This window comes from Jatropha curcas, chromosome 3, assembly GCF_041381405.1.
Source record: "Jatropha curcas cultivar XTBG-Jc1 chromosome 3, XTBG_Jcur_1.0, whole genome shotgun sequence".
Lineage (NCBI taxonomy): Eukaryota > Viridiplantae > Streptophyta > Magnoliopsida > Malpighiales > Euphorbiaceae > Jatropha > Jatropha curcas.
In genome coordinates, this window is record NC_143153.1 from 27,327,941 (window position 1) to 27,340,531 (window position 12,591).

Sequence of the window (12,591 nt, forward strand, 5' to 3'; positions counted from 1 at the left end):
AGTTTAATATATAGTTACTATTTGCAATATGGTTATGGAGAACCTTTGCACATAAACCCATAGCAAAAACGAGAAGAGATTACAGAGGAGAGAAGAAGACACTGTCGAGAAAAGGAGATTGATGATGGTGAGGAGAGAAATTTGGGATTTATTTCCTACTGAGTTCAGAAAGTTGGGTTAGGATAACTAAGATGATTTGATGGGTATATTATTATATTGCAAATTCTATGTGTTGGATCTGGAGACAATATATTTAAGTTTTTAACTCAATTTAGAATGATACTGCAACAACTCGCAAAGTAGGAACTCGCGCAAAGAAGGGAGTGCCATTGTAGGTTAAGCCCACTATCCTCTCTCTCTCTCTCTCTTCGTATTCCTCAACATACCCTTCTTGGATTTTTCACCTTCCTCAACCTTCATTTCAATAGAACACTTCACCTTCTATTCACAACAGAAAGTTTCATCTATTATTTGTGTTTCATGGTCTTTGTTGTTGCTACCATCTTTTCATTGGTTCTCTTTCCTTCCTCTCAATTTCATCAGTACTCTCGGACCCCTCTATTTCACAATTGTAACTCCAAGGCTTAGGATTTGACTTATATCTCAATCTTCGGTTCTGCGAGTTGGAGCTCGTTAGACAGTAGACTTCATTTTTTTTCACGCACCCCATTCTGCTATTTTCTAAACTTTAGCTAATTAAGCTTTTGTTTGGTCTTATGACTTCTTAGTGGGAAGTAAGTTGCAGAAACGCGAAATATGGCCTTTTGGGGACTTCTCCTTCTGGGATTTGGGCTTTGTTTTGTGCTTCTTGAAGCTAATAGGAAGATTTGGAGATTACATAATGGCTGAGATCAAATGAGATATGAGACCAAGCAAATGTATGGTGTAAATGGTGCAGTAGATTTCTTTTTTAGTGTTTTTGCCCAACGGATTAATTTACTGATGGAATTAATTCAATTAAAATTATGATAAAATTATACTAAAAACAGATTTACTTACTTTTGACAAAAGAAAATTAAAATTTTAATTTACTAATCTTTCATTTTTTAGTGTTTTTTATGAATTTACTCTATGTCTTTTTAAATTTATAATTATAGTATTAGCAATTTAACGGCAAAATTCATAAAGAACGTGAACGACATAAAGTATCTAACAAGATCGAAATTTAGAGACACAATTATATTATCTAATCAAATTGAAATTCAGAGACACAATTATGTATTTTAGAAAAAAAAGTAAGAGATTGACTAGTTTATTTGTCCAGTATGTTTCTTTAAAAGATATTAGTACAAGTATAAATAAATAATAACAAAATTCTAAAATAAGGACAGGAGAGAAAAGAGCAATATTAATATTCCGGAAATCACGTCAAAGTTGACACATTTTCTTGACATATGTAACACGGTACCGTCTCCATACCTGTATGTGGACTGTCACTTTCTCTGCTTCCCCTCTCTCTCCCTCTCAAGTTTTCTTTGCCCCAAAATCCGAAAACTGTCAGGAAAAATCTCAAAATCAACTCACAAACCGCAGATAAACAGACACTGTAGAGTAGGCGTTTATGGCGGAAGGTAGGCGCTACCCTTTGGGTAACCATCTAGGTAATTCTCTTGTCTTGGAGTAGAATTATGCTTGTTTTGATGCATTGTTCTTTTTGATTTTCAGTTTAATTTTAAGTAGAAGAAAGAAGAAGCTTTCATCAGTTATATATCAGTGCCCTAAATTCTTTTATCTTAAAATACTAAAGTAGTTCTTGTTAAACAAGATGATCATTTGATCAGGCAAGCGTGTCTTTTTTTATATCGGTTTTTGATTAATGTGAAGTTGAAATTATCATGTGATGAATTTAATGCAGATATTGAGCAAATACTCGTAGAAGCACAGCATAGATGGCTACGGCCTGCTGAAATTTGTGAAATTCTTCGCAATTATAATAAATTTCGTATTGCACCTGAGCCTCCAAATATGCCAACAAGTAAGACTTCTATTTTATTATTATTGTTGTTGTTGTTGATGATGATGATGAACTTTGCGTGATATTCTTTGGTGGTATGCACTTGCACGATTCTGCATTTTGGTTTTAATTTTTGTTGGGTTCCTTCTTGAAGAGCTATGTTCGTGTTTGTTTTGCTACTTGTCTATATATGATCAAGATTCCTTAGAATCTTTACTGTACCGCAACTTGCTTTTTATTCAAACAATTGATTGAGAAATTTCAATTATTGTTTTTTTTGGAAATTGAATTAAATTATTTACTGGCATGAGAGTGATATTCTAAGATGATTTTGATTCTTTCATTTAATCAAATAAAATTCATTATTCTTATGTTTCTTTCTTCATTTTGCAGGTGGTTCACTTTTCCTCTTCGACCGCAAGGTGCTGAGATACTTCAGAAAAGATGGCCTTAACTGGAGGAAGAAAAAAGATGGGAAGACAGTAAAAGAAGCTCATGAGAGGCTCAAGGTAAATAATTAGCCTTTCCATTTTACTGAGATAAGCTTTGCTCTAGATTTAAGTTAGAAAAGTTCAAATTCTATAGCTTTTAATTAGTCAAGAACTTTATTTTATAGCTGTTTTACTTTGCTCTGGTTTAGGACATTGTTTTTTGTTGAAAATTATTTGTGCTTCCTTATATATGTCACTGAAAAATTGCATGTTCTTTCAGTCTGGAAGTGTTGATGTGCTGCATTGCTACTATGCACACGGAGAAGACAATGAAAATTTTCAAAGACGTAGTTATTGGATGCTTGAAGAGTGAGTCTGTTAATCCTTACATACCCTCCTTTACTGTCTGAAACCTTTTTATGATTGCACTATCATCTGTGCATTTACATTTTTGCAAAAGTTTATTAATGATAAATTCTAGTGCCATATTTCTTTGGTAGGAATAAGGATTATAGATTCTTCGGAATAAGAAGATCAAGTTAGTTTGAGTGTGGTGTGCATTGAAATGTGTTTACTGTTTGACTTGGATTATTTCACTGTACATTTAGCTGTCATTTTTAAAATTATTTGTGGCTATTATTGTACATAATTTTGGGATTTTCTACAGAACAAGAAATAAACTTAGATCTAAGAATGATTTTTTGAACCTTGTAGTAGATAGAGACAAATAGCAACTGGTCTTTTTGGTAATTGGTTGTTGCTATACTTTAACTTTATTGTTTAACACGCAGGTATCTTGAAAAAAAAAAAAAAAAAAAAAAAAAAAAAAAAAAAAACCACTCTTGTTTGCAGGGTACTAAGTTGATTGTTGAGTGAGTGACAAAATAATTAGGGCTTTAAGTTCTTTTTCATGTCATTCTTAAAGAAACGTTTAACGTGATTCCCTCTCTTTCATTTGCGAGTGAGAAAATCAGACACATCAAAAACATTATCAAAACTTGGAGCTTTGGCATGTCAGGATAAAATTCTGGCTCTTTATTTATTTTCTCTTGAAGATTCTGACTTTCTTTTTCTTTTATGATTAAACCAAGTCTCCCTAGCAAATACTTGCTTATTTTCTCGCTGTTGCTTATAGTTTTTTTTTTTTTTCCCTGTGAAGCATTGAATAAATAACTTTGTGATTGGTGAAAATTTCAGCAGTGATTTCTTATTGTTTAGCGTTTACAATTAATCTTCTTCTTTTTTTTTTTTTATTTTTTTTATTTTTTATTTTTTAATTTGGAAATTTGCATTAAAGTTGTGGCATATGGTATCTGGTTTCTTTCTTTCAGATTTCACTTCTGAACTTTGTTATCTTCTGGTTCTTGCATTGTTATCTATAATGCAGGAAACTTTCTGAAACAATACATGTTCTTATGTCTACTGTTTCTTACATAGTCACGTATGATGCAGGGAACTTTCTCACATAGTACTTGTCCACTACCGGGAAGTAAAGGTTAAATTTCACCTTCCACTCTTTTTTTTCTCTGTTCCTTATAAATTATGAAATGTTACTCATATTTAAGCAAATAAAGGTTCATATTAACAACATTAGCAAAAGAAGAGTATGAACAATATTTCATGAGCAATATGATTAGAATAAATAAAAGCTCCCTCCATCCAACAGGAAGACCGTGTCATCTATGCCTGTCAATTGATACATTTTGTTGACAATAATGCAGTTACCTCAGTCAGTTGTCTGCTTGAGCTAGTGTTCTCCATAAAAAATCAATTATCACGTGTTTGTCATACAAACACTAATTGGTGAAAATGTTTATTAACTTTATGATGCATAAACATGACTAGATATATGTTAGACTTCCATGCCGGTTAGGGAAAAGTAACAATCCATAGAAAGAAGTAAAATTTAGAGCCTGATTTAATTAGAAGATGGTGTAAGAACAATGAAAAAAGCTTTCTTGTATTATTGGTGCCATAAAAGGAGAGATACATTGTACTTTTGCTGGACAAAATATAAATATTAAAATGCAATGCAGCCATAGAGCTATTTTCCTATTGCATGAATATAGTTAGACCTGTTTAGGGCTTTGGCAAGGATTGGGAAAAGAAACTTGCTCAACATGACACTTTAAGTCTTTAATTTTGGCAATATCCTTACCTCAGTATTATTTACTAGATTGCATCTATACACTAAATTTAGAATTGCTGCTTTTTTGAGGATTCAACATGAAGTTACTCAGGTTAAGCCTGGATAATTTTTGGATGTCTTTGACATGGTGAAAAACCAAGAGCATGAAACTTACTGTAAATGTGAACCTCTGTGCATTTATTTGTGGGCTTGATGTCTATATCATGAATTTAGATTTATTATTCATTGTTCAAGCTTTTTAGTCTTTTTAATATTTTAGTAGGGTTCAATCATAGTTTTAAATAATGGTCATTTCTCAATGTTCAGCTGTTTCATAATGGAAGTTTGGCACACTACATTAATTTCTGTTTCTCTGCGGAAGATTCACCAATCACCGAGAAACAGTAGATAAACCATGAGAATTTGTCCAATTATTAACTTAAAATTATGCATATTTTATAATTCTTTTTTTACACAGTAGATAAAACATGAGAAATTGTCCAACTATTAATTTAAAACTATGCATATTTTATAATTCTTTTTCTAACTTATACTTTACCGAATTCTTTTTTTTTTTTTTTTTTTTTTGTTGATTTGAGTGATTTTGCAAATGGTTCTGAAAATTCACAGCAGTGGCTGCTGATTTGGAACGATTCAATTTGGATTGATTATGTGACACCATTTTCGTTTCTGTTTCCCTTACTGTTCCTGATTCAATTCCCAACCATAGCCTTTTTCAGTTTTCTCAAGTTCAATAGAATTCTTTCTAGTTCTTTTAATTTTATCAATTTAAGCCATACACTTTGGAATAGGCATCAATTGTATCCTGTGAGTGAGAATCATGGCATATGTGTGTATATCTGTACTAACATATATCCAAACAGTCACGCTAACATAGAGAGAGTGGCTAATAGGAGTGAGGTCCATATCATGTTCTCAATCCTACTATGCACTTGTATTTTTGGAAGTTGTAATCTAAGAGGGCTCTATTGGTGGATTTGAGGGGATCACATGTGTTCCACAATTACTTATAATCCTTATCATTCAATTCTTCCAAATCAGCCATGTGAATTCGTACCAATGTTAAAATACATGGCCTATCTTAATTAATTAAAAGAATTCAGCGGTATTTAAACTTGTTGGAAAGCAAGGATTTACAGGATCATTGATCCATGTTCTTACTATAATTATTTATTTGGGTTTAATATTTCATAGGGTAGCAGGACAAATTTTAACCGTATTAAAGAATATGAAAATGCTATGACATGTGCCCAAGAAATTGAAGAAACAACTCTTCATTCTGAAATGGACACTTCTGTTTCTTCCAATTTCCGTCATGATAGTCACCAGGCGCCTGCACAAACAACAGATACAATAAGCATGAATAGCGCTCAAGCATCAGAATATGAGGATGCCGAATCAGGTGTGTCATACATTTGATATATCAATTTCTAATACGAAAATTTGTTGGTTATTTTGTTTAGAGGATCACAAGGATATTTGATACAATAAAAATCTCTAGTAATGCTTGCCTTTAACTAGGACCTCAAACAAGTCAAGTCTTTTGCAAGTTACTTATTGCTCGACTTGATAAATGCTTACTTGAGCTCATTTATCAAGGTTAATGGACCTAAATCAAGTTCATTTTGAGGCTATCTAATAAATGAGCCAAACTAGAACTAGGTATCTCCTTGATTAAACACAGGAGCTAAGTCCTATACAATTTAACGATAAGTTGATTTCAAGTTTAAGATTTCTGTACTTTTATTCCTGATATTCATAAAAGTACTTATTCGAAGGGTGGTGATGTTTCCAAAGCTACTATTGTGAGGCCGGAGAAAATATTTTCACTTTGACAAAATTACCCTTTACCTTTCAGTTCATCCTTCTCCATTTGTCTCAATTTGTTTCATCCATCCCCCTCTTTAAGCTTGCATTCATAACAATACTAAAGGAGCCAAGTGTCACCATATTCAGGGCATCAACAATCCTACAATTTGCTTTCAGAGGCAAATCAAGACAATGATCTTGTTGCTTTTGCTTTGAGTGTTTTTCTTTGTTGGTGCACCATCAGCAATTGGAAAAAAGTTTTGCTTGCCCAAACTAAATTAAAAATATTTTGTAGGCTTTTTTGTTCATAGAAACAATTCCTAGGCACTTATATTTATGAATAAATGAAACCTATTTTTCTATGAAAAAAGTTTGTTTATATAGAGGACATCTGTTATCAAAATTATGGAGCCCATGTGGGATTTATCTCCAAAGTTTTTACCAGATGAAATAACTGATTCTTGAAGCCAATTTCAGTCCAGTTGGGACATTTGTTGAATGCAATCTTGAGAAATAAGAATCCCTTGCAAGATCAGCATGCCAATGAAGAAATTATAAGATCTCTAACTTTTTTTTCAGTAAATAAATAGAGGAGAGGTAGAGTGAATGAACTGGTGAAGGGTAAGTTTGCATAGATAACAAATTTTTCTTTAGAAATAACAATAATAGCTCTGGAAATATATCACCCTGTTGAAATTGTCATTAATATAACGGATGATAGTTTTCAGCTATTATTATTGTCATATCGTTATACAACTTTTATTTGCAATAATTTTTTTTATAATATTGAAAAGAGCAGAAATTTATAGGTGCGTAAACAGTTTTAAAATAAATATTTTAAATTTTCAATAAATATATGAATAATGTCATTTAGTAACTAAATAATTGAGAAAGATTTCTGCTTGATTAGACTCATTGTGGCTTGCAAGCTATAAATGAGCATGGTAGTACTTGACTCATTTAGTAGATGAGTCAAGCCTGAACCTCATTTGGAGCTTGTTTAGTAAACAAGTTGAATTTGAGCTTGCCAAAGCTTGGCTTTGCTTAGCTCATATGCAAACTTGCCTGTAACCCTAGATAAAATGCATTATATATTTGCTTTTAGGGATTGGAGGTTGCTTATTCAATGACCTAGGCATTGGAGTTCCCAAAATGAAATAGGTACTCTGGTTCTGGTGAATGGAGTAACAGACATGTCAGTGGCTTTTTTCCCCAACATAATATTACAAGTTGATATTATATTTGGTGCAGTATATAATCAACAAGCGAGTTCTGGGTTTCACTCTTTTCTTGAGGTACAGCAGCCTGAAACGGAGAAGACTGATGCTGGCCATGATCATGTGTCATTTTCAAGTAAAAATTTGTTCCTCTGTATTATGATATTCTGATGTTCAAGCTTTTCAATATATATGTGCGTACAGTAATTATCCTTTGCTTCATTAGGAAAGATAATAACTTGCATGATAATTTTTAGCCTGTTGTACTGTTCACAGGTACTTATCAAGAGAATTTTTTAGCTGTTCCTGGAATGGACTTTGTCTCACTTTCCCAGATGGGTAAAGTTGGAGAAACTAATGGTGCTGGGTTAGCGTATCAACAACAAAAACATTTTGACCTACCCTCATGGGAGCGTGTATTAGAAAATTGTACTCCTGGAATTGAATCTGTGTCACAAGCTGATACTACAAGAGCCACCGCTAAACAAGAAGATGAAACACTGAGGCAACTTCTTGCCAATGGCTTTGATAAGGAGGAGTTGGGGAATCATTTACCAGTCCAGAAAGACTGTCAGGTACAGGCGATGTTGACCTTGCATTAGAATTTGTTGGCATAATGATTTTATTTGAGATAAAATGGTAGTTTCTGAAATCAAAAACTCTTTTTCCGCAAAAGTTTTTAGCAATTGCTGAAGTTTGGTAACCTTTTTTCTTCATACAATTATGAGTGAAATTGGCAAGTTCTAGTCTAGATGTACTCAGTACTGTGATTGCTTTTTTAAGTTTTTTTTTTTTTTCCTTTTTCTTTTGTTGCTATACTAATATTTATCATATCAGCAATGAATGATTGTTAATATTAATTTCTAGAATATATGTACTATCTGGTTGTCTGCACTTGCATTCACTTTTTTCTTCACTGGATTATCATACACCATTGTAGAATCCGTTATGTTTTCCTCTTGCAATTCATTTGTTTGCATTTAGGCTTTAATTCACCTCGTTAACAGACTTTTGAAGGTGCATATCTCTCAAAGTGGGCCACGGATCAGAAGTCATATCCAGACTCAACACATGATCCCACTGCTAGCTTTAATGAACAGGAAGTTGTTAGTGATGATCTAAGTAACACACTTGCACTTTTCCAAAAACGGGGAAGTGATCATCCTGTACAAAATGATGTTCAGGTTAAGCATTCAAATACAGAGAACAGTATGAGCTTGGAAGGAAAATCTGTCTACTCTTCTGCCATGAAGCAGCACTTGTTAGATCGTTCGGTGTCTGAAGAAGGTCTGAAGAAACTTGATAGTTTCAACCGATGGATGAGCAAGGAACTTGGAGATGTAAAGGAGTCATGCATGCAGTCCAGTTCAGGGGCCTACTGGGATACAGTTGAAAGTGAAAATGGGATTGATGATCCCAAAATTCCTTCTCAAGTGCATTTGGATACCTTTGTGTTGGGTCCTTCCCTTTCCCAGGAACAACTCTTTAGCATCATTGATTTTTCACCCAATTGGGCATATGCCTTCTCAGAGATAAAGGTAATCTTCTATTTAGTTTGCGCATGGGTTGGATGTCAGTCTTTGCCCACACAAAAGGTTACTGGGGGGCTAAATGAAGTTGTAATTTCTAGCAGTCTTGCTGATACTAGTGTATAATTCTCCATTTTTCATGTTATAATTTTCTTCTTCCAATCATTCTACAATTTATTCAGGTCCTGATCACGGGAAGATTCTTGAAGAGTCGAGAAGAAGCAGAAACTTGTAAATGGTCATGTATGTTTGGGGAAGTTGAAGTTCAAGCTGAGGTTATAGCTGATGGTGTTCTTCGTTGCCAGGCTCCTTCAAATAAGGCGGGTATGGTCCCTTTCTATGTTACATGTTCAGATAGGGTAGCTTGTAGTGAGGTTCGTGAATTTGAATATCGGCCCAGCCATAACCAAGATGTGAATATTACTGCTAGTTATAGCAGCAGCATGTGCACAGATCTTCACATGCGGTTTGGAAAATTATTGTCTCTGAGCTTTGGCCCCCTTCCAAAATGCACAGCCAATAACATAGATGAAAATTCCCAATTGAGCAATAAACTTAGTTCATTTCTGAAAGTGGATAGAAATGAATGGGATCAAATGTTACAGCACAATTCAGAAGCAGGATTTTCCTCTGAGAAGGTAAAGGAGGAACTTCTTCAAAAGCTACTCAAAGACAGGTTATATGTTTGGCTCTTGCAGAAGGCAGCTGAAGGTGGAAAAGGCCCTAGTGTATTAGATGAAGGTGGCCAGGGAGTGCTCCATTTTGCAGCTGCTTTTGGCTATGACTGGGCCCTCGAACCCACAATAATTGCAGGTGTAAATGTCAATTTCCGGGATGAGAATGGATGGACTGCACTTCACTGGGCAGCATCTTGTGGCAGGTGAGTGAATGGAAATTGTTCTCAAGGTCCTTTCCTCTCTGTCTTAGATCACTGCACAATGCCAATCCATGTTACAGTTACATTTCATATCGAGTATGTAATGTATTAGCAGTAGAAATATTTAATGAATGGATGCACGCTAAAGCCAGAAGAGACTGCTCAAAATGCTGTTAGCTTGCTAGCAAACCTCATTGGAGGCAGAGGACTTTATTTTTTTCATGATATCAAGTCATTTCAACAAATCCATGCTGGAAATGTGTGGTATATGCTAAGAAAAGCTGTATGTGTGTGTATATGGGGAGGTCATCAAGTTCTAAATTTACTTCTGTCGACTAAACTTCATTAGTAAAGTTGTACTCAGAATCTCTTTGATTAATTTTACAAAATGCTTATCCAATTTTTACAATTTTTTCTGTATTTTTGCTTGGATATCAGAGAGCGCACAGTTGTGTCCCTCGTCCTTCTTGGTGCTGCTCCTGGAGCATTAACATATCCAACTCCTGAATATCGTCAGGGCAGGACACCTGCTGACCTAGCCTCTGCTAATGGGCACAAAGGAATTGCTGGTTATCTTGCAGAATCTGCTTTGAGTGCCCAACTTTCTTCTCTTAATCTGGATAAGCGGGATAGTGATGGTGCTGGAATTTCTGGGGCAAAAGCAGTACAGATAGTCCCGGAGCATAGTACATCTGCAATCAATAGTGTGGACTTACCATATGGTCTGTCTCTAAAGGATTCATTGGCTGCTGTTTGTAATGCTACTCAAACTGCTGCTCGTATTCACCAAGTCTTCAGGGTACAGTCCTTTCAAAAGAAGCAGTTAAAAGAGTTTGGTGATGATAAATCTGGAGTGTCGCATGAGCGTGCTCTTTCACTTATTGCGGTAAAAGCGCTCAAGCCAGGACGACATGATGAACCAGTGCATGCTGCTGCAATTAGGATTCAAAACAAGTTCCGTAGTTGGAAGGGGAGAAAAGAATTTTTAATTATTCGCCAGCGAATAGTTAAAATTCAGGTACATAGTGCAATTGCTGCATGTCATATAATCTTAATGCTTTTTCTTTAAGATATTTATGTATAATTTTTCTCCGACAAGGTTTTTTCTCTTATCAAATCCGAAATCTTGAATTCTAACTTTTTATCTGTTTTGGTGAAAGGCGCACGTAAGAGGTCATCAGGTCAGGAAAAACTATAAAAAAATAATATGGTCTGTAGGAATTGTGGAGAAAGTCATCTTGCGATGGAGAAGAAAAAGAAGTGGTTTGCGTGGATTCAAATCTGAAGCACTTATTGAGGGGCCCAGCAAACATGATACATCCTCAAAAGAGGATGACTATGATTTCTTTAAAGAAGGCAGAATGCAAACAGAAGCAAGATCACGGATAGCCCTTGCAAGGGTGAAATCCATGCACCAGTATCCAGAGGCAAGAGATCAATATCGCAGGCTGCTAAATGTTGTCACTGAGATCCAAGAGACCAAGGTAATTGAGGTGTTACTTTACTCATTTTTTCCCCTGACATGCTACAGATAATAGCAAGATACGTGCTAAAATACTTGCAAGTAGACTCATTGTGGGAGCTCTTGAGGGCTCAACCATAGCCTTGTCTTCATTGAATTGTGTTTTTTTTTTTTTTTTTTTTTTTGGGACATGCATATAAAGTCCAAATATACTAAAGACATGAACCACAGAGGGATTTATATGCCTAAATCTGTGAACCTGCAGTTAGTTTTTGTAGAGTTTTGCCTAGATGGAATGTTATTTCTAACTGTTTGCATCAAATGATGACTCATTGAGCATTGATTTAAAAGGCTCGGAATAAATTTGATCTCTTATGCAAAGTAGGTATCTGGTTGCTCATTTATCTTATTTTCGTTATGGGAATTACATTCTTAATATATTTGAACGATAACTTGAATAGGTCTGAATGATTTCTTGCCTTGTAAATTTGTTTGATGTACTATATTAATCTGGATAATGTAATGATTTTTTTTTTTCTTTTTCTCAATTGATTTTACAGATTTTGTCTGACCGCATTAACAATTCTGAAGCAACAGCGGAGTTTGATGACCTGATTGATCTTGATGCATTGTTGGATGATGACACTTTCATGCCTACAGCTTCCTGAGGCAATATCTGGTTAATGTTCTCCTCTTTGGCTCTGCGACAATTCATTTGTAAATGTCCCCTTTGCTGCTTATAATTGTTACTTGCTAAAAGGGGATTTAATAGTTGAACCAATGGAAGCAATTGAAGCCATATTCACAATTTACTTACTGCCAACGTGTAATCAACATAGGAATGAATGTAAATTGCTGAACTTCAATGTGTCATTATGGGTAGTTGGCATTGCTCCTTCCTAACATCTTAGTCTTTATAATCTAATATCAACCTACAGATTAATAATTTACTCGATCTCTTTAGCTTTGAACTGGCGCTGCACATGATCTGTTTTTACTCTACCAATCTCAACGGCCTGGCTCAACTCAATTCAATCTGACGAGTTTAAAAATACAATGGTTTAGGTTAAGTTGATTAGCTTTATGATTGACGGATTGGGTTGGTGAATCTGCAATCCAACCTAACCCGTAAATAATGTGTTGTTGTATATATGTCAATATTT

The 12,591-nt window shown here is 34.7% G+C and overlaps 1 protein-coding gene across 2 annotated transcripts; it reads left to right on the forward strand.

Annotated features, from left to right (window-relative positions):
* The first annotated feature begins 1,373 nt into the window (after window positions 1-1,373).
* SR1 (signal responsive 1) lies at window positions 1,374-12,378 on the forward strand. 2 transcript variants are annotated; one of them, XM_012233479.4, is made up of 13 exons: window positions 1,374-1,601; window positions 1,856-1,975; window positions 2,348-2,463; window positions 2,666-2,754; window positions 3,838-3,880; window positions 5,729-5,936; window positions 7,595-7,696; window positions 7,837-8,135; window positions 8,568-9,098; window positions 9,272-9,969; window positions 10,405-10,984; window positions 11,127-11,450; window positions 11,989-12,378. In XM_012233479.4, the coding sequence occupies exons 1-13, from the start codon at window positions 1,562-1,564 to the stop codon at window positions 12,094-12,096; spliced, it is 3,258 nt and encodes a 1,085-aa protein (XP_012088869.1). In that variant the 5' UTR covers window positions 1,374-1,561; the 3' UTR covers window positions 12,097-12,378. The 2 variants fall into 2 exon arrangements, with proteins under 2 accessions (XP_012088869.1, XP_089575163.1); XM_089719037.1 differs by having other exon boundaries at window positions 8,745-9,098.
* The last annotated feature ends 213 nt before the right edge of the window (window positions 12,379-12,591 follow it).

What these genes read in the sequence shown, in the direction of transcription:
- SR1 (XM_012233479.4), top strand. Translation starts at nt 1,562, where the DNA reads ATGGCGGAAGGTAGGCGCTACCCTTTGGGTAACCATCTAG. An exon ending in AGTTATTGGATGCTTGAAGA is followed by an intron (nt 2,755 to 3,837) that starts GTGAGTCTGTTA and finishes CGTATGATGCAG; the next exon opens with GGAACTTTCTCACATAGTAC. An exon ending in TGATCATGTGTCATTTTCAA is followed by an intron (nt 7,697 to 7,836) that starts GTAAAAATTTGT and finishes TACTGTTCACAG; the next exon opens with GTACTTATCAAGAGAATTTT.